The sequence below is a fragment of the Wyeomyia smithii genome, chromosome 3 (assembly GCF_029784165.1).
Source record: "Wyeomyia smithii strain HCP4-BCI-WySm-NY-G18 chromosome 3, ASM2978416v1, whole genome shotgun sequence".
NCBI lineage: Eukaryota > Metazoa > Arthropoda > Insecta > Diptera > Culicidae > Wyeomyia > Wyeomyia smithii.
The window spans coordinates 19,177,374-19,199,086 of record NC_073696.1 but is presented as its reverse complement, the minus strand read 5'-3'; the positions used below and the strand labels follow the sequence as shown (position 1 = coordinate 19,199,086).

At 38.5% G+C, this 21,713-nt stretch overlaps 1 protein-coding gene across 3 annotated transcripts in view; it reads right to left on the bottom strand.

Annotated features, from left to right (window-relative positions):
• Positions 1 to 21,713, bottom strand: part of LOC129727444 (beta-1,4-glucuronyltransferase 1) — a 207,753-nt gene that overhangs the window by 14,608 nt on the left and 171,432 nt on the right. For all 3 annotated transcript variants that reach the window (XM_055685297.1, XM_055685296.1, XM_055685298.1), the window contains 7 exons: positions 4,335 to 5,026; positions 2,317 to 2,636; positions 2,080 to 2,259; positions 1,805 to 1,967; positions 1,482 to 1,747; positions 1,246 to 1,421; positions 1,050 to 1,183 (listed from right to left, as the gene is read on the bottom strand). In XM_055685297.1, the coding sequence (XP_055541272.1) occupies positions 1,050 to 1,183; positions 1,246 to 1,421; positions 1,482 to 1,747; positions 1,805 to 1,967; positions 2,080 to 2,259; positions 2,317 to 2,636; positions 4,335 to 4,640 (1,545 nt within the window). In that variant the 5' untranslated portion in view covers positions 4,641 to 5,026. The remainder of the gene's footprint in view (positions 1 to 1,049; positions 1,184 to 1,245; positions 1,422 to 1,481; positions 1,748 to 1,804; positions 1,968 to 2,079; positions 2,260 to 2,316; positions 2,637 to 4,334; positions 5,027 to 21,713) is intronic.

Genomic DNA, 21,713 nt, shown 5'->3' with positions numbered 1-21,713 from the left:
TTGACGATGATGAATATTTTTTTAATTGATTAGCTAGACACTGCAGATAGAAAATTTGGAAACAGAGTTTGAAAACTTGGGATTTAGAACTTAGAATATTTGATTGCAGACCTAAAATTTGAATCCCGAGGCCTGGAAAGCAGCACTGAATAGCTAGTTTTTGAATCTTAGGACTCAAACAGCGAAATTTGTAACTCTAAAGACGATGTTTCAGATTTCTAGATTCAAACGAAGACTTGGAAAATGGAAAAAAAGATTTTGTTGCTTGGAATTCGATATGAGAAACTCTCAAGACCATTGGGATTTGGGACATAATATTTAGCACTTGCAAGAACTTGAAACACAAGATTTAGAATTTTCAAACATTTAGGTATGTGGTAATGCAATTTAAAAATTGTATTTCAAAATATCAACGAGCAGTTTCGCAAGGTAGGACATGGTAGGTTGATATAATGACAGAAGATCAGTTACAATTACTACTGCACCTGAAGACAAAAAAGGTGTGTACATAGGATTCGGGACTAAAATAGAACATATGATTCGTACTTAAAATTTGGCATTGAGGACATAGATTTGTGTTTCGAAACTTTTTAAACATCTTGAAACTTGTGATTCAAAATTTTTTGAGTAAATATATTCGATTGGGAACTTAGGACTTGGATCAATTTGGGTTTTGAGTTTTGAGATTATCCACTAGTGATTATGAACTCTACGATTGAGGTTTAAATTATGAAGTTAAGGCTTCATTTGGATTAGAAGACTTGGGGTTGAAAACTAAATAACAGGACTCAACCTTCTTAAAAGTTGTTGATCTTAAGGTTTAATATTGGCTTGGAAGAGACTGTCAGTGTGTCAACAAAGAATTAAAACTGAAAACCAGAATCTTAAGATAGAGTTGGGATAAACAAAAATAAATAAAGCTTAAATTTAGGTTTCTAGAGTTGAACCTAGAACTAGGCACCAAAAGCTAGGAAACTTTGAAACTTGAAACCCGGGATTTATAGAAAATAAAAAAACGTAGAGAAGATCGTCGTTCAAGCAAAACTCACCTGCGTCATTTTATCACTTTTACCCTCCCAACTCAACCGTTCGTCGTAGTGGGGATCGGCATGGGTACCGATGTAGATCGGCTCCCAGTGGACGAAATAGCCAACCCGTTTGCCTATGTGAAAGACGCCCAGGTCTGCAGAATAAAAATTGAAATCAAATCGGTGTTCTAAACGATTCAAAATAAAACAAACATACCGTCAGTTTCATTAGCAGCGATCCACTCCTTCGACTTGGGAACCCCGTGACAACTGGAGCATACCCGTTTGTGGAATGATATCGCTTTACCGCTTCGCAGCAGTTCCTGCAGCTCAGTTTTATCCCGCGGAACCGGCGAGCTGCTGTCAACCTCGAATATCGACAGTGGGAAAACTCTGTCAAAAAATCATATTACATGAATAACAAGTATTGAATGTCAATTTTGTTTGACTAACCTTGGGTTCTTGCGCTGCAGTACCGGCTCGTTCCTAACTATCATTTCTAAGAACTTATGCACTAGACCCGGATTCGGGTACAATTCGATATCACTAGCTAGCAGGAAGTAGGTCATCGCCGCATCCCGGGCAATGTTTCGCCCCACATTGACCGGATACAGCAGCTTCTTCTGCGTCTTGTATAGCTGCGAGCTCGACACGTTGAAGTACGGCGCCGGCTGCGTACAATTGCTGGACTGCTCTAACACTTTCGCGTACTTAGGAACCTACGGATATGGAATCAATTAATCTAAACTGCCAAACCTACGAGATCATGTACTTACATTTTTTGGAATATGTTTACTACTAAAATAAATATGAAACGTGACAAACTGACGGACTAAATGACTCTCCGGCAGGCAGTCTCGCAGATATTTGATCGCACTTATCGTCGGCGCAAAGTCGGTGCCGGGCGCGTGCATCGCTAAACTGACCGGAGCATTCCACCTGAAAACGGGCGAAACAATAAAATCAATTTAATGATCGCATAAACTGCCGCTGACGGGCGGTGTCTCGTTCGCCAGACACAGTCTCGACCTTGGTCAGCCTTAGGTCTTACCTCTCGAGCAGTGGTATCAGATTGTCGAGAAACGTGTAGTCGGCATGTGTGGTGTAGGTGATTGTTTCATGGCAACGCAGCTCGCCGTGCTCGGCACGGATGTAGTTCTTCAGCACCCAGAAGTCACCCCGCTGGCCGATGTACGGTTCGTAGTCACGATCGTGACAGTTCAGCAACGACCTGAAACGGCAACTAATGAAGGTATACCTACATTTTCATTCGAACTCGCTCTCATACCTCAGCTTCGCGTCGAGATCGATCGACGCCGTAGTCGAGAAGATATCACTAGCATTGAGGAGACCAGCTCCGGCGCCATTCCCTGCTGCCGCGTCCTGATAAAGAGCGTCGACAACTTTGTTCGACCCGCTGGGGCCATTGTTGTTATTGCCGTTGCTGGTTTCCGTTGGCACATCGAATCGTCTATCATCTAAGTTTACGTTATTATTAGTGTTATCTACATCGCGTGCAGGGTCCAGCAGCAGTAGCTGATCCTGCTGGTTCTGTGGCTGCAGCAGCTGCTGCTGTGGCTGCTGCTGGGGAACCTCTTGAACGCTGATCTGCAATGTAATGAAAAGGTTAGTTAATCTGCTCTGCAGCAAAGTGGGATCACGTGTGGTTCAGCGCAGCTACAACGGGGGGCCTATAATTCAACGGGCTAAAGGCCGTCTAAAATTCATGTAAATTATGCAGACCGACGAGTTTTAAATTAAACAACGAATAATTTGGGATAATTCAGCGCAAAGCACCTCCTCTCTCACTGGGTGGTTTTGAATAAATGATAGTGCCTAAAACAAGCTTGAAACCAACAATTGACGGCGGAATCGACGATCCGATCCTTCTTTACCCGTAATATGTGATTAAGTTGATGTCGATTTCGTGCAACCTTACAGACAGCACAGCAGCGTACCTCCAGGGAGGCCCGATTTGGCCCAGTCATGCGTCATTCTACACCGGTTCGATTGACTCATACATAAGTGAGAGCCCGAGTTAAAAGTGGTGACCTGATAGGTAGTCTCAATTTAAATTTTTTTTACTGATCACCTTCAGGGTAAATCGGTTAAAACATGAATAATGCAGTAAAGGTGAAAGGTTAACAGGTTCCCGTTTTCGAACTTAAATGGAGCAGTGCAGAACAACGAAAAAAAATGAAGAGAAATTCACTGTTTAATCTATATTACCGGTATGCATAAAAATACATTATTCACAATAATAAAATTATTGATTAAATAAATTTGAATTAATTTCCCAATAGAACTGTTCTTCAAACACTTAACATATTTATTGGTTACTTCCTGAGCCCATTCGCTGCAATTGAATTTAAAATCCTGGAATCGTCGCATGCGCAATGCATGACTCACACAAAATCTTTGGTAAAATTCATTAAAAAGCCAATAAAAATGAGTACATGCAAAAATGTTAAATTGCAATAGAAATTGACAACAGCGCAACTCTGCAACAAATGATCATTAAATTAAAAATGGGACAGTGACCCCCTTTCCCTGCACTTCTCAATCACGACAACGGCATTCCATGCGAAAATAGCTTATTTTACTATAGGATAAATATCCTTCCCAGTCGCTCGATCAAATTCCCACTCTGCTGCTGAGGCTGATGTCACCAGTAAATTTGCATCCCTATACTTCAGTTGCAATTGAACTTGCCAAATTTGGGTCACCGGCTGAGAGTGTGTGCGTGTGTTTGCTGCAAATAGATGCCATCGAGGACGCCATTAGAAACAGTTGAGAAGCACTTTCGTGAAGCGAAATGCTAATTACAGGCAGGTGTCTGCAAATGACATCTCACACAAAGGCGAGGCGCATGATTAATATTCCTTCTAGAGTTGAAATTGAATCAATACGAACCTGACGGAAGATACCCGAATATTTTCGTCTCTGCATTTTAACTGCATTGGGTAGACAAATGATCGGAAAAGGAGAGAGCGTGACAAAGCGATTAGCAGTGGTATATTTTTTGGACAAGAGCAAGAGTTTCCAGAATTGTCACCCATTAAACATTAGCGGTAAACATTGTTTCTCCGGTGCATTGCTCTCGCCTCAAATGTCATCAAAATTATGATGAATTGTTGGCCGAGACCCTGTGTCCAAGGGAGAAATCCCACTTATGAAGAAATAATAAACAACCTTAAACTAGAGGGGGCCCTGCTGGGTTCACTCCCCAGGCCATTCGAACCACGCGCGCCGCGCCGCACTTAATCACAGCAAATCAAGATTAATTATGTCTGGTAAGCGGCTTACCCCGTCCTCCTGAATTTTCACCACCACGCTGCTGCGACCCGTCTGCATCAGCGCTTCCCGTTCCTGCTGCTGGGCCACGTGAGCTGGAATGTGCGTCCGATACTGAGCGGTCTGGGGCGATTTCAGCATCGACTCATCCGATATGATATAGGCCGGGCCGAGGGCGAAGTTCCCGCCGCCGATCAGCACATGGCTACAGAGGTACAGCAGCACGGCCACGTTGATCAGGATGCTGCACCGCAGCAGCCAATTTCTCCGGGTCAGCATTCTGATGAACTTGAATTTCTGGTCCTTTAGCTGTTTCATCAAAAAAAGCGCTTATTTATTCTACACAAGTGCCGTGTGTTTGTGCGTGTCAATGTTGGCAGTAGCGAATTCTCCGAAAACTACCGCCGTGTAGTGGTCAGCGAAAAATCCCTTGCAGCGATCAGTTCTCGTTTCGTCTGTAAGGGCAGAGGCCGAGAGATGTGTGTATGTGATTATTGGCTTTTTTGTCGATTGTGTAAAGTGGTCCAATCAGTTTCGTCGCTGCGCAGTCAAGTTCCTTCACGTCGGCATTTTGAATCTCGTCCGCCGGTACTGCTTTCTGCCTTCGGTCGTATGTACTGCTGCTGCTGCTGCTACCGGCAAGCATAGAGAGAACGAGCAGCTTCGGCCGTTACCTTCAACACGCTCCGGAGTGACGTACAAATCTGGGAGGAAAAGAATAGTATAGAGAGAAAAGATAATAACTCAAATGTTTGTTATGAACATTACGCTGATTTTATTAAGATTGGATCGAACGAATATAATTAAATTAGATTTTTATGGAGAAAATTGAACTTAATGGGATCGAGCACTTTGGCGTTTGCTGCGCAAACAGAAATTTAATAAAATTAACGGCGGAAAGGCAGCGTGTGCGCAGCCAAACCGGAGACCGAGTAAAGTTTGAATCTCCGGTACTTCTTGGGCTGCACATGAGTCACTGCTGTGCATCGCAGGTAGTTGTTATCAACACATGTTATTACCTTGTTTACAAAAAAATAACTGTCAGGGTCGTCAGACGCCAACAGGTACAGGTAAATGAGGGTTTTTTTTTTCTTGCTAATTGAATAGTACCGTCTGCAAATAGATGCAGGGTAATTGCTCTCGTAGTTGAGGTCGTGTTTATAGTGAATAGTGATATGTGCCAGAAAATTGAGCTGAATAGCTGACATACGAGTTTATGTGTTAAAATTCGTACCCGTAGAACGTCTACCGACATGATAATATAATTAATAAATTCATGTTAACTAGTTTAAATTCAAAATTTTCAATAAATGTTAAAAATTTTGAATCTACTCTAATCGAAATGAATTTATATTTTATCAATGATTAGTTATTAATGTTTTCTTTAATGAATTGATTTGGCGATTTTTTAAATATTAGTCTTCAAAATGTCGCAAGAAATGATCATTTCCTTTTTTTAAAAATTTCAAGATATTTCAAAGAAAAATCCCAAAAATTCATAGAAAACAATGATGGAGTTTATCAGGTTTTGTAAATTTTTCAAGGGTTCAATGTTCATTTCAATCAACTGCAACGACTTCCGGTTTCTTGAATGCAGCCTGAAATGGGAAATTACCGTGAAATACGGGTATTCTCAAAATCGGTATGACGGTTTCTAAAAACAAAATCGGTTTGGTATCGGTTTCTTAAAACAACAAATACTCACCATAGGTGTTCTCAATACCAAGAGGCCGCCAATAAATGCCATATGCCATTTTGAAATTGAAGATGGAATTGCTAAAAACGGAGCAATAATAATATATCCCCAACTGAGAGGTCAAAAATCAACCCACAGTGACATTCCTAATTTCAAGATGGCGAATTCTTGTATCTGGAATATATCATAAAATGATCAAATACCGTCTATTTTCGGAACCAGCATGATCCTCAAGAGCCTCTCTTCTCCACCAGATGCTATATTAAAATCCATCATGGTGACTTCCGCATTCTGGAAGACAGCCATTCTTCGTGCATTTATTGTGAAAAAATAGTTACAATCTTAAAAGCACAGCAAAGCCTTGGTGCTACATTCCGATTCGGAACTCGACCTTCTGTTTATTATACACAGACTTCGCAGCCAACTGTTAAGTGTACAGGACAATTGCGGGGCTAGAGCTACGATCCTATTGACACTAACAGTCTCTCACGAGCCGAGACTCGAACCTACGACAACTGGCTTGTTAGGCCAGCATCGTACCTCGAGACCAGCTTATTTGTGAGAATTTTGTCCATCGCTAGACACAATCCTTTGAGAAGTATTTAAATTCTGTGTCGGAAAAATTGCTAGAATAGATGGTAGGGGAGAACCGTACAAGACGCACCAGTAGGCAGAGTTGCCAATAAAATTTTCGATTTAACTGGAAAAAGGCTGAAGAAAAAACTGGAAAAAACTGGATCCCAACTAAATTTAGAAAAAAGGATAAAAAAGATTGTGAAAGAGCTTTTCTGTTACGGGGATTGAATCCAGTGTAAGTTTTGGATACAGCAACTAAAGCGATAACTCTTTGCAAAAAATTACTCGTTTCAATCAGGACTGTTTTGTTTTGAGCTTACATTTTGTTAAAATTATGGACTGAAAAATTTCCTCGAACAGCAGCAAAATTTTAAATTACGCAATCAACCTATCTCAAAATCAAGATATACAGCTTTTCCATTTACTTTTATATTTAACAAAAGTATTAACGCAACATTTCCTTCCGTTACATCAGTGAAGTTTAAATTTCAATTATTTCTGACTTCGCTATCTTTTGGTATTTAAGTCTTTAACATTTTTTAACTGCTACGGAACAGAAAATAAATAGAAGATTTTTTTATGGTCTGGTAATATCTATTTGTTTGGTTTTATCTCAACCATTTAACCGTGTTTCGTGCGAGAAGATGGTATACTGAAAATGCAGGTTACAGGTTACAGTCGAAAACCTGGAAAAACCTTAAAAATCAAGGAATGTCAGGGAATTCCTTTTTCGATCAGGGAACTGACAAATATTCAGGGAAAATTTGATTTTTTCAGCGCAAAAGGTTAATACGGGACATCTACTGTTGGGTTTCATATCCGATTGAATACTTTATTCACTGTGATTTCGGATTTGCGTTGTACTTTTTTGTGCCGAATGCTGAAAAATATCAGGAAAATTGATGCTAAATTTCAGGGAAAATCAGGGAATTTAATTTTGAAAATTTTTTCCCACCCTGTGTTAAGAATTGTCATAATAATTTATCAATCTACAAAATTTCCGTTTTAAAAATATTTCCGGAAACCAATCGGAGCTCGAGTGGATAAAAAACTGGATGAAACTGGCAAATATCTGAAAAACCTGGAAGATTTTGGGAATAAACTGTTTGACTGGATCACTTAAAAAAAAACTGGAGGAATCCAGTTTAAACTGGAACATTTGCAACCCTGCCAGTAGGGTAATATGGCCCATGCTGGTAATTAATTAAAATAATTACACATGTGGCTTTTTATGACGAAATTCTTCGCTTTCTCATAAAAACCCAGCTTCTCTACAGTTTTTATATAAAATAATGACTAAAATACTCAAAAAACAATGCAATTGGCTGTGGCTCTGTTCAGCATGTAATTATTCATAAATTTTATTCAAGCTTTTATGATTAACTGACTTGTAAAAAATACAAAAAACTAAAATTAAAATTGGGGCAGAATGCACTATGAATAGCTTGCAGGAGATTGCTTGACAACTTAGAGCATGTTCCATTATTTTTTATTTTACTTTCAAGACTTCAAGCGCTTCTCACTTCGCGTACTGATTTCTGCTAGTGACATATTAGCCTACTGCTTTGGAGCATACTGACCTTTGTTGTGGTGTGTTTTGGTCACGGGCTTGTTTGGCGGCAATGGTAATTTTTACCGAAAAAGACATTGGTGCTTATTAAGGAAGTCACTTCACGGTGAAATATATTTCACTCTCACGCTCACTTCACTTTTTTAGACCTATTCCCGATTCCACCTCAAGTGAGGTGACAAAAATCACCTCCGTGGAGTGAGATTGACAGTGAAGTGAAATTAAGAATAGGACAAGTGAAATGGGATTGTTTCCCAGCTCAAAAATCTCTAAGTCCCAGAAAGTCGTTTTTTCCGTTTTTTTTTTTTTCAGATAACACCAGATCTTGACGTCTTCTGCATTTCTAAAACATTCGGCATCAAAAAAAAATGTTTTTTTCGATATCGAAAATTTCCTGACTTAGTTTGCATTTTTTCCATCGGGCGAAAAATGAAAATTTGACCGCTTTAAGGCACGGATCAAATTCTGAATAGTTTCGTTACTGAAGAGTAAATCCAATATTTACCATTAGATCACAAATCAATCAACTTTAAGACTTATGGCATCTTCGTGGAATCATTTCACCGTTCAAAATGGTCGTGAAATAATTCCACGCGAATCGTCGCTTTTTCCGTTCTCACTTCACTGATATGACACTCATAATAACCCAGACTCTGCGGCAGATGTCACTTTGCGACGTTTTTCTCACTTACGTGAGTCCTGTAATAGGACTTTATTCTCTTCACTCTGATTTCACCGTGAAGTGACTCCCGTAATAAGCACCATTGAAATCGAGAATTTTATAATAAACTTCATTTTATAATAAACATACAATAAATAGACCCTACAACCATCCTACACGTTCAATTTCTCTTTGAAATGACTTGAAGCGCTGTAAATCGCGAAAATGCTTAACTGGTCCGTTTTGTACAATCCTCCCCTAATCTTTGACTGCGCCCAATTGTTGGTCTCTTCGAACGAACACTTTCGGTTCATAAGCCATGCAAAGCGGCATTACTCAGACGAAATGGGGATCGGACGAAGCGATATATTTGTCATGAGATTATAGCAGACGTACCATTTCACCGTTTCCAAATACGTTTCGACAAGGTTAGTAATATGTGGTCGAGCATTGTAATTTGGCCGTAGAGAGCTCTTGCGATGGTTGCACCCCCAATTCTGCGTACACGAATTATTCAACAGCTTTAGAATGCTCCTTGTCTTCGAAATCGCCATTTTCGTAGCATTACAACAATTCGTGGCAAATTCTTTTACTTATGCTGTCTTAACCATAAATTTTAACAGATTTTATATTGAATTGAAACCGAAAATCCAACGGAATTTGACTGGTGTGATGATTTACAGTTGTTTAATAATGCCCACAGCGCATGAAGTCTCAGCAGTAAATACCAAAGCAATCTAAATAAATAAAAATGCAGCTCTGTCTGTCTGATCAATATAGGCTTGGAAACTACCGAACCGATCGGCGTGAAATTTTGTATATGGGTCATTCCATACAAAGTGACCACGAAGAAGCACAAACTTGGACACGACCATCACAGATTTTGCTCAAAGTTGGGAGAATTATTCATCTACTGTCACTTTGGAAAAAGCCCAATTTTGGTGTCGATTGGAATACCCCCCGCTCTCCAGGACCCCCCTCTTTATTGCAAAGTCGCGTCATTTTTGTCAAAAATCTCTTTTTTCTTTTTCTTACAATTCATAGACGTAAGATGTCCGAAAAATAATGATAGATGATTTTTGAAGAAAATAAATCAAGAAATCCAGAAAAAATATAAGTTTTGACCGGAAGTGTTGCCAGATTAAATATTTTGTATTTGAAAACTAAATTTACATTTTTCGGCAAATGCAGCCATTTTTATTTTAAATTTGATAATTCGTGTTCCTTGGAAAATTTCACATAAGAAACAACTATCATCCCGAGGCAATATGAGCCAATCTCGAGACATAACATTTTTACGAAAAATTTCGCATTCATTTTATTTTATAATTTATAGACATAAGACACCCGAAAAATAGTGATAGGTTTTAGGGGCCGGGAAAGGTGACTAAGATAGTTCGAGACCCCTCCTTCTTCTAGAAGGGAGGGGTCCCATACAAATGAAACACTACTTTCTGCACATCTCGAAAACTAACCAAGTACAGTACTGGACAAAAAAAAGTACGCACCTGTGATATGTTCAAACTTTCTTGATTTAGGTAGAATCTAAGGCAGATGGATAATCAAAGTGTTCTAACAAAAGACAGTACTGGAGGTGTACTTTTGAAGAATGTTGGATAAAGCGACATGAGAACGACATATAAACATGAAAAGAGCTTATTTTTGAAAATTGTCATTTTTCTTGTGGACAAAATAAAGTACGCATTCTAGTGATTCAACGTTCAAACTGATTTTTCTTTATTTTAAGTATTTAGTTTTGCCACCTTTAGCTTCAATCACGGATTGCAGGCGTCGAGGCATACTTTAAACGAGGTTGGGAGTCGATATTTGTCCAAGCTTTTTCCAAAGCTTCAAACAGTTTGTCGCGGTTGGTGACATCTCTCTTGTCGACATTTTGATCCAAAATCGACCACAAATTTTCTATCGGATTTAAGTCCGGGCTTTGTGATGGCCATTCCAATAGCTTGATACGTGAAGCACGAAAATACGCAGTGGTTTTGTGGGCGGTATGCTTAGGATCATTGTCTTGTTGAAAAGTGAACTTCTTCTCTAAGCCAACCTTTCGCGCCGACTCTGTAAGATTTCTGTTTAAAATGCTGATGTAATAGTCTGCCGTCATTATGCCATCAATTTTCTCAATATTACCAACACCCGACCAAGTAAAGCACCCCCACACCATGATACTGCCACCTCCGTGCTTGACCGTCTTCTGAATATTTTTATCGGCAAGTTTCTCACCAGGTTTCGTCCAAACTCGTGCTCGTTGTTTGTGGCCAAAGAGTTCAAATTAACTTTCATCGCTCCAGATAACCTGTTTCCAGAACTCTATCGGCTTGTCGATGTATTTTTGAGCGAATTTGAGGCGTTTGATCCTGCAGAAATAAACCTCAGCCAAAAATGTATGCTGAATACGAAGTAAACAAACCTGTTAACCTTTCGAATCAAAGGTCGTCGTTGGGCAAATCCACTCTTATAACCCATTTCCTGCAGTCTTCTGCGCACAGTTCGTTCAGAGATATTTAAATCAGCATTTTCACGAATCACTCGGCTGGTAGCGAAAGGATTTTTTGCCACTTCTCGAGAAATTCGGCGATCATCGCTAGTTGTAGTTTTCCGCTTCCTTCCTCTACCGGTCCGATCGGCTACGCTTCCCAGTTCTCCATGCTTTTTGCATATTTTTCGTGCTTCGCTTCACTTAAATCGTATTTTCGAGCAAATTCTCTATAAGAAAGACCTTCCTGACGGTTGTTAACTGTAAGTTTACGAATATCTACGGAAATTTGCTTTTTCCACATCTTATCCGATTGTACCGCGCACTAATAATGATAAACAAATAATCAAACACATTGTTTCGACGTTTCTTTGCAGCAATAGGAATCTTATTGGACTTACGAGGAGTAGGACACAATAAAAAATAAATTATTTGAGCTGAGAAATTGTAAACTGATGATGATATAAAGAATGCGTACTTTATTTTGGCCAAGCGAAAATAGAGCTTGATTACAATTATGCTGAAGTGTGAATTTATTAAACAATTCTTTTACAAAATTATTATACCAATCGTTAGTATATTAGAAATACTACAACTTATCCGAATTCATCGAGTTCATATACCTTATATTTAAAAAAAAAACAGGGGATTCAACATTAGGATAGTAGGTGCGTACTTATTTTTGTCCAGTCCAGTGGTACCAGATTTGGCAAGTGGATGTTTTTAATATGTCCATGTTGGTTTGACACCCTTTCCTCTTCTGGAAGGGAGGGGTTCCATACAAATGAAACACAAATTTCTGCACATCTCGAAAACCAATCAAGCGAATGGAACCAAATTTGGCATGTGATTGTTTCTAAGAGTAAAATTATGTCCATGATGGTTTGACACCCTTCCCTCGAAAACCAACAAAGCAAATGGAACCAAATTTGGCATGGGGATTAGGGTGTCCCAAAATTGCACAAGTCTGGGGCTCACCCTCCAGATGATAGAAAATGGTGTTACGAACAAACTTTTGTTCGGCGGCAGCTCTAGAAAATGATGTTTTCAACTGGCCCCGATGACTTTTTTGAAAAACTCGGTTTTTCTTATGTTAAATCCAAAAAACATGCTCAGTTATTCAATTTTCCATGAAATCTAATCCTTTTATATTTTTTACAGGTTCCTTAGGGTTCAATCTGTAAGGGAAAAATTCGTTTCGGATTGATTATCGTCAATTTATTTTCCTGAAAAAAATTCTATCGTTTGGAAAAGAGATTTTTCAAGTATGCTTTAACGTTCAATCAATAAAAGTGGGTATTGAACCTAATGCTCTCACCAACTGAATGCCATTAAAAGTTGGGAAATTTTATGGGGAAGAACATTGCCAAAGACAACATGGCTCTGAAATAACTTGATTTTGAGTTATTCGTAATTTACTGTGGGATAAAAAGTTACATTTTGATGTTTTCCAATATTAAATTGTTCATTTGCCGTATCATATAGTACTATAATTTCAACTAAATCTCCTGCTACTCAAAAGTCCCGTTCTGTAGGGTCATTGATAACTGTAAAGCTTCAACATTCCGATTTGGCATCAAGATAATAATTTCTTTCTATCCAGACCTTGGGATCTTCCTGAATAAAAAAACTTGATATCAAGCCGCAGTCTATCGAAAAACTTTTTTTTTCGGGTCTGCAGGCTGCACTTGTGGTATCTTCCGGAAGTCAATGTTAGCCTGGTATTTATCGATAAAAATGTTAATGATGACTCGAAGAGGAAGGTGGTACAAAACTTGAAAAAAGTGAGCAGTGAAAACGACAATTCAAGAGTGAAAAAAATTTCGTTTGTAGAAAACCTAGTGGACTCACAAAGAAGTCACTAAAGTTTTTTCGGTAGACTGCGGCTTGGTATCAAGTTTTTTTTATTCAGGAAGATCCCAAGGTCTGGATAGAAAGAAATTATTATCTTGATGCCAAATCGGAATGTTGAAGCTTAACAGTTATCAATGACCCTACAGAACGGGCCTTTTGAGTAGCAGGAGATTTAGTTGAAATTATAGTACTATATGATACGGCAAATGAACATTTTAGTATTGGAAAACATCAAAATGTAACTTTTTATTCCACAGTAAATTACGAATAACTCAAAATCAAGTTATTTCAGAGCCATGTAGTCTTTGGCAATGTTCTTCCCCATAAAATTTCCCAACTTTTAATGGCAATCAGTGGGTGAGAGCATTAGGTTTAATACCCACTTTTATTGATTGAACGTTAAAGCATACTTGAAAAATCTCTTTTCCAAACGATAGAATTTTTTTCAGGAAAATAAATTGACGATAATCAATCCGAAACGAATTTTTCCCTTACAGTTTGGACCCTAAGGAACCTGTAAAAAATATAAAAGGGTTAGGTTTCATGGAAAATTGAATAACTGAACATGTTTTTTGGATTTAACATAAGAAAAACCGATTTTTTCAAAAAAGTCATCGGGGCCAGTTGCAAACATCATTTTCTAGAGCTGCCGCCGAACAAAAGTTTGTTCGTAACACCATTTTCTATCATCTAGAGGGTGAGCCCCAGACTTGTGCAATTTTGGGACACCCTAATGGGGATGTTTTTAGGAGTAACAAATATGTCCATGTTAGTTTGACACCCTTCCCTCTTCTGGAAGGGAGGGGTCCCATACAAATGAAACACAAATTTCTTCACATCTCGAGAAATAACCAAGTAAATGGAACCATATTTGGCAGGTGGATGTTTTTACGGGAAACAAATATATCCAAAATAATTTGACACCCCTCCCTCTTCTATATGGGAGGGGTCCCATACAAATGCAATACAAATTTCGCACAGCTCGAGAACCAATCAACCAAATACAACCAAATTTGGCATGTGAGTATTTATAGAGGTAATAAATATGTCCACAATGATTCGGCACCCCAACAGCCAAAATGGCCGATTTCCATCCAATATGAGTATCTTTGGAACCAGAATTATGCGTAGAAGCTAAAAATCGATCACAGACAGCATTTTTTTTTCCAAAGATGGCGACTTCCGATATCTGGCAAACAGCTGAAAATGACCAAAGACGATTCACCATGAATGTTTTCGGAGCTAGAATGACACCCAGAGGTCAGAAATTGATTTCACATGCCATTTTGAAATCCAAAATGGCAACTTCCGGTTTCTCAAAAACAGCGGAAAATGTCCAAATACTACCCAATATGGATATTTTCGAAATCGTGATGATGCACTGAAGCCACAAATCGAGCTCAGACAACATTTTGAATTGTAGGATAGCGACTTCCGGGGTCCGAAAATAACCAAATACCACCCAACATGGCGACTTCCGGTTGCTGGAAAATAGCCGAAAATGACCAAATACCACCCAATATGAGTGTTTATTTAACCAGAATGACGCTCAGAGGCCAGAAATTGTCTCCAAATGCCATTTTGAATTCCAAGATGGTGACTTCCGGTTTCTGAAGAACAGCGGAAAATGACCGAATAACACCCAATATGGATGTTTCCTTAACCGGAATGACGCTGAAGAGCCAGAAATTGAGTCCAAATACCATTTATAAATCCACGATGGCGACTTACGGTTTCTGAAAAATAGCCCAAAGTGACCAAATACCACCCAATATGAGTATCACTGGAACCATAATGATGCAAGGTGCTAAAAATCAACCTCAAACACCATTTTGAATTGTAGGATGGCAATTTCTGGGAAACAGCCGAAAATAACCGAATACTACTACATATGGATATTTACATAATCAAAATTATGTATAGAAGCCAAGCATTGACCCTGAACATCATTTTGAATTCGAAGATGGCCACTTTCAGTTTCTGGAAAATCACTAAAATAACTGAATACCATTCAATATGGGTATTTCCGATGATCTACAAACCCAAAAGTAGAGGATGTTGTCAATCCGATAAAACCAATCATTTCAAACGATATAAACAAATCACAAAGAATCAATGAATTTGCAATGCAATTTAAAATTATTAAATAAAACACAAAAATAGGCGGGACGAAGATTGCCAGGCCAGCTAGTAAAACATATTAGTATCAGCCCGACCAGAGGTGGGGTATATCGCTCGGAGCTGTAGTGTAGCAGAAAGCAATTCGCGACTACGAAGCTCAAAAAGATTTTGAAGGCTGCTCACACTCACATACACTGTCGTATAGATTGTCAGAGTATGCGTGTTGACAAAAGCAAAAATATTTCTTTCCTTTACTTCCTTATGCAAAAAACCAAACAAATATTAGCAGCTTCGTAATCCCGAATAAATGTTTCAGAAAATTCTACAATTTTTTACCGTTTCCTTACTTGATACAGTTGCTTATAGGTTTACATGAACTTATAAAAAACCTTACGGAAATGCAGCAGGAAATTAGATCTGAAGCAGTATGGTAATTTGATTATCAATTTTTCTTAATCATTTGGTGAATTCATAACAATTCTTTAAAAAACGTCTGGCAGATTTAGTATCTTCTTAATTTTAAATTTAAAACATCTTATAATGATTTAAACATACTAGGGTCTTTTTACGCGTCTTTTTTCGTGGATTTCGAAGTTTGTTTTTTTGTTTTTTTACACGTTTCCATGCGAATTTCGAAATTTACGCAGCTTTTCACGCGGATTTTTTAGAAAAATCATTTTTTAGGCGGCATGTTTTCAATGGATTTTTATTTAGAATCAGTTCAGTAGACCGATCAGTTTACTTAATCCTATCATTGAATATTCACTGATTTGGTCTAACCTGTTTCATAAATGAGTTTTCTGAGGGTTTTTTTCGATGATTTTCGCACAGTTTAATGATTGTCTACTCTCCCAGCTGTTCTCGAGATACGATGCTGGCTTAACAGACCAGTCGTCGTAGGTTCGAGTCTCGGCTCGGGAGAGACTATTAGTGTCAGTAGGATCGTAGTGCTAGTCCCGCAATGGCCCTGTACACTTAACAGTTGGCTGCGAAGTCTGTGTATAATAAACAGAAGGTCAGGTTCCGATACGAAATGTAGCACCAAGGCTTTGCTTTGCAAATGATTGTTTTAATTAATCCATTTTCCAGTTTTTGTGATCCTTATCAAAAAAACACAAGGGTTGTAAGCAAAACCACGACCGCAAGGTTGACGTAGAACTACATAAGGTTGTTTTTTGCATTACTTGTATCGAATATGTTCAAAATTTTGTGCACGAGAGGAGTTGAAGTGCTACCGAATTTCAATTTGCACATACATCACTGAACAGGAATGAAACAAACACTATATAACGCAAACGAGTTAGATAAGAATAACATTTTAGACTAGAATAACATTTTTATCTTCATCGCAAAACGAGAAAATATTAAATCTTAAATAATTTGTTCGATGACCTTATAAGAACAGTTGTTATTCATTTTCATATCGGATATAATGTTGATCGTATCTGTGTGCTACCCCAACAAAGGGGATTAAGGCATTTTTCTGATAACACAAAGCTGTTTTTACACTGAAAATTCGACGGCTTATATATTTTGAATGCCAGCATTCCAAAACATTTGTGTGTTGTCAAAATACAGCAACTTTTCATAAGAGAAAGTGCCGTACTGTCCACTACTGCACAAAGGCAGCTTTTACTAGAGGAAGTGCCGCCGCGTCAGCTGACCCTGCTACTAACGATGCTGAGACCCGCTGCAAGTGCTGCACTATCCGTTGCCATGCCATAGCTGTGGCCGCTATCCGCTGCACTGCTACTGCTGCTGCTGCTGCTAAGAGAGGACTGCTGTTGTCGCTGTCTAGAATTAATATGAGCGGTTTCGGCAGAAACAGGTTTTTATATAGGCCATAAGAGCACATTTCAAATTACTAGGTCTATAATTCTATCGAGCGTGCTTATGAAGCAATCATATAACGACCAATCAGAGGTTGAATTTTACGTTTTGACAAGGCTTGACAATTTTCACTAATAATAAAATTACAATTTTCTGCATTTAGGAGGATTCATAGAAAATTTTTCAATCTATTGTCGCAAGAACGAAGGAAATCCAACGGAAACTAACCGATTCATTAGCTAACCGATTGAAATTGGACATATTTTTCACTTTTTCCGGTTTTCGATTCTCATTTTACATCCCTATGCAGGGTTGATATTTGTTGACACTCTTGAGTTAAAGTGAAAAAAAGCATCCATAAACGTTATTTTTTTACAATCCTTTCAGAGTTCTCCCTTCCCGCTTTTTGCATGGAAGTGAACTGTCAAAACACCTCATTATATTTCATGCGATGGAAGCAAGACAACAAAATCAGTTTGTCAGTTAACGAAGATTGTCAAGGCATCGGTCAGTGTCAGTGAAAAAGTGTTTCGGTGAGGTTGATTTTGTTTGAGTGGACTGTTTGTTTTTCTTTTTCGCTTTGAAGTGAAAATCATTTGGTTGGATTTGTCGTCAAATTTTATTCCGTAACCGTGAACGATGCGCGCGATCTATTTCATCTGAGTATAACAGCACGTTACTAGGACGAAAATCTAGTGTATCTGAAAGAGTGCTGCGATCATTGGAAGTGAAAATTGAAAATGATTGGCGGTAGTTTTCGAAGAATTTTGCTGGGGAAAATGACTTTTATCAGCACTGTCCTTATGAAGCCGAGTATGTAGCCGAACTTCCTAAGAGACGTAGTCCTACGTCAAAAAATTATGACGCTATGTCCCGAGAATGTCTCAGGATTAGCGAAACACAAAGACCACTATGATTGCAAAAAAGCATGCGAGCAAGATCGCGCCAAATGACCTATGGTCGAATATCGACCATTTTTGATTGGAATGAAACTTTGCACACGTATTTGGGTTAGCAAACTGAGCATTTTTCACAGATGGAGAGATTTTTTACACCCATGAGTTACATTCTAAAAGGGCGTATGCCTTTTGACATAGGTTTCATTGGAAGCATTGTAGCCCAGAAACCGTTGGTTGTATAGAAAAGCTGTCTGAGAATGAGTTGTAGGGAATTAAAAATGCACCATAAAAAAATACACACTGTACAAAAAAAAATTTGTTTGACCAAAAAAAATTTAAAATATACATTAAATTTCAATTTAAAAAAAAAGAGTTCCAACGAACGTATGGTTTTTGCTGGAGAACCATGGACAAATAAAGAAAAAACGTGTATTTTCCGAAATATTAATAATTTTTCGAGCTTAAATTCAAAATAACTCGAAAACCGATGCCTTTAGAATGTTTGCCACCAAGAGATTTTTGATTCAAAATGACTCTCTGCATCTCTTAAAATCATCAGAATACAAATATTTTGAAAAATGTTTAAATTGGAACTTTTATAAAATAAATTAATCCACCATAAAAAATTATTTTTCATTTCTCCATCCAGGTCTTTTTTTTAAATTGCGTAATAATGGCAAGTTTCTTAAAAAAAAATTAAAAAAAAATTCAAATCTTTTTTTTTTAAATTGCAATTTAATGTTTATTTTTGATTTTTTTGTACAGTGTATATTTTTTGCATGGTGCATTTTTAATTCCCTACAACTCATTCTCAGACAGCTTTTCTATACAACCAACGGTTTCTGGGCTACAATGCTTCCAATGAAACCTATGTCAAAAGGCATACGCCCTTTTAGAATGTAACTCATGGGTGTAAAAAATCTCTCCATCTGCGAAAAATGCTCAGTTTGCTAAGTCAAAAACGTGTGCAAAGTTTCATTCTAATCAAAAATGGTCGAATAAATTTTCGCGTATTTCCAGGCGATTTGGAATGATTTTGCTCATGCGGATCTCACTAAGTCTAATTTTGTATCATTCCAAGAGGAAATTCCAATCTACCTGTGTCGAATGTGAGTAGATACCAATAGTGTTTTAGCAATGCAATGCTTGCAGGTCATCATGTATTCACCGATACAGGCGATGATGTGATGCGATGAGTATTGTTTTTAGATTGAATTTATACTTTCAAAGGACAATGCAACAAACTGTTGCAGCAGACGCGGCGCGAATTTCATCGAAATTCGATTTTTATGCAATTGTTGTTATGCAGGATTTAAACTCAAATCTTGCTGAAGTGTACTGCACTGTTTAGGGTAGGGTTTACGTGCAACCGAGAATTGATGTGCAAGCAAGTTTTAAAACTCACTTTAATACGAGTGCAAAGTCACACTGTCTACTCTGTCTAAAACACTTGACACTTCGTCACCTCCATCGATTTGCGCACCGAGGATTTTGTATACCCATGCCACGAACTAACCTTTCCACCTGTATCTCCAAAATGCCAGAACTTGGTTCGACGAACGTATTGTTTTTTCTCACCTTTTCGGAGCCAAATATGAGGAAAAAGGAAGTCAAAACTGGATGACTTCCGGATGCACTTGACCTTCTGGAAGGATGGAATGCCGTTATGCTTAAGCAAATCGATAACAACTTAAGAACGAAAACGGCCACGGCCTTGACTTTAATTTCGTCAGTACTAGAGATACCGCGTTCCGGTTAACCTATGCTTCTGTTACATTGGCTCGATCAGTTTCTCATTATCTGGTTCTTATTACTAGGGATTGTTGAGAGCAAAAAAATAAAATCTCCCAGATGGTCTCGAGCTAACCAGCCAGCACGGCGTAGGTTCGAATCTCGGCTCGGGAGAGACTGTTAGTGTCAGTAGGATCGTAGCGCTGGCCCCGCAATTGTCCTGTACACTTAACAGTTGGCTGCGAAGTCTGTGTATAATAAACAGAAGGTCGAGTTCCGATACGGAATGTAGCACCAAGGCTTTGCTTCGCTTTTACCATAACCACAACTCATATGTGGTTGCTATGTCCTTATCAGAAACTCGAGAGGTTCATATATCTTTATCACCAATCGCTAGGGAGAAATTGCAAATTACCCGACCTCACCTGACAGCACTGCCAGATAATAATCAACCACCTGTTCGGAATTGAATTCAGGCCCCGTTTGTCAATGTCTGTTCCTCATCCTTCTCGTACAGCGAGACCCTCAGTTCGTATTGAGAATAGAATTAGCTTGCCTCGGGCAGCAGAAACATAGCAAGGCTTTGTCGTCTTGAATTTCACCCGACGACGATGAATGACAACCTGACAAAGACTGCACCCTGGACGGACGAATGGACGGGAGGAAAAGTGAGTGGTTCTGCAGCGGGTATATTGTAATGCACATCGTGAGGCTTCTCGGTCTCGGATCGGGTGATTAGTTGGCGCCTCACTTGGTGATTACGTGCAGAACCGTACCGTTTGAGCAGGTGCGATGAGAAAATCGGTGGCAGCGAAAGGCCCCAACTTGGGTGGGAAAACGACAATTGCGATGATCAAAGTTTCTTGTCGCGTAATTAGGCGTTTTGTGTGCACTCGCGGATCCGAGCGTATGGATGGGAAAGCAGCTAGAATCCGAGTCCGAGTGATGTTAAATTTATTACAGTTACCGTGCTGGATCGAAACCCGTACAGTATCGAAATCCGTACACCTTGATGTTTTTCTTCAGTTTTAAGCATTATAAAAGTGAAAATTCATATGATAGTTACATGTACATATCCGTTGAGTTGTTGGCCTTCTGTAAAAATAAACTATGCACCAGTAGGCCATGAAATAAAAATATTAAAAATAAAAAATCAATCGTGTATCGGTTTCAGTTGTCATTTCGTTGTATCGTTAGAGAATTTACTAAGGAAACGTTCTTCAGATAAAAACGATTTTCAAGTGGGATATAAGTGTTTTACTCTATGAATCTTTTTAAAATTATTGAAAAGGTAAGTCTGTCATTTTCGAGCTGTATATTGTCTAATAAATAGTGTAAGTTGTATTTATTCAACAAAAACTCTGCCGTACGGATTTTGATTCTTTTTATTTGCTTCCGTATGAAATCCGTACAGCGTGTGTATCATGCATATATTGTTGAACTTTCTTCTTGTTTTCAGCATATAATGGAAGAAAACAAGTATAAATATACGGCAAACAATTTTAAACGAGCTGTGGCTGAGGTGCGCAAGGGAAAGTCGTACAGGGAAGCTTCGAGAGGTTCCGGCGTTCCGGTTACTACGAAACGCTACGAAAATTGCACTATTTCAGCTGATATCGAAAATTAGAAAACCGTGTGAAACTTTAGGAGCCAGTTGATCCTCAAAATATACTTATTCGGTAATTTAAAGATAAATTATAAATAAAAGATGTTCATTTTTGTACTTCTTCATCTATACGGAGTTTGATTTATTGTTGTATGGACTTTGATCCAGTCTATATCGCGTGTGTGCGGATTTCGATTCAAAAGTGTACGGGTTTTGATTCAGACAAAAAACTGTGTACGGATTTCGATTCAAAACATGTTCTATTCAAACATGATTTTTTCTGGAAAATAGTGATAAAATATAAGCAGACCTATAAGTAAACATGTCAGTTTAAAGCAATATGTGATTCCTTGATT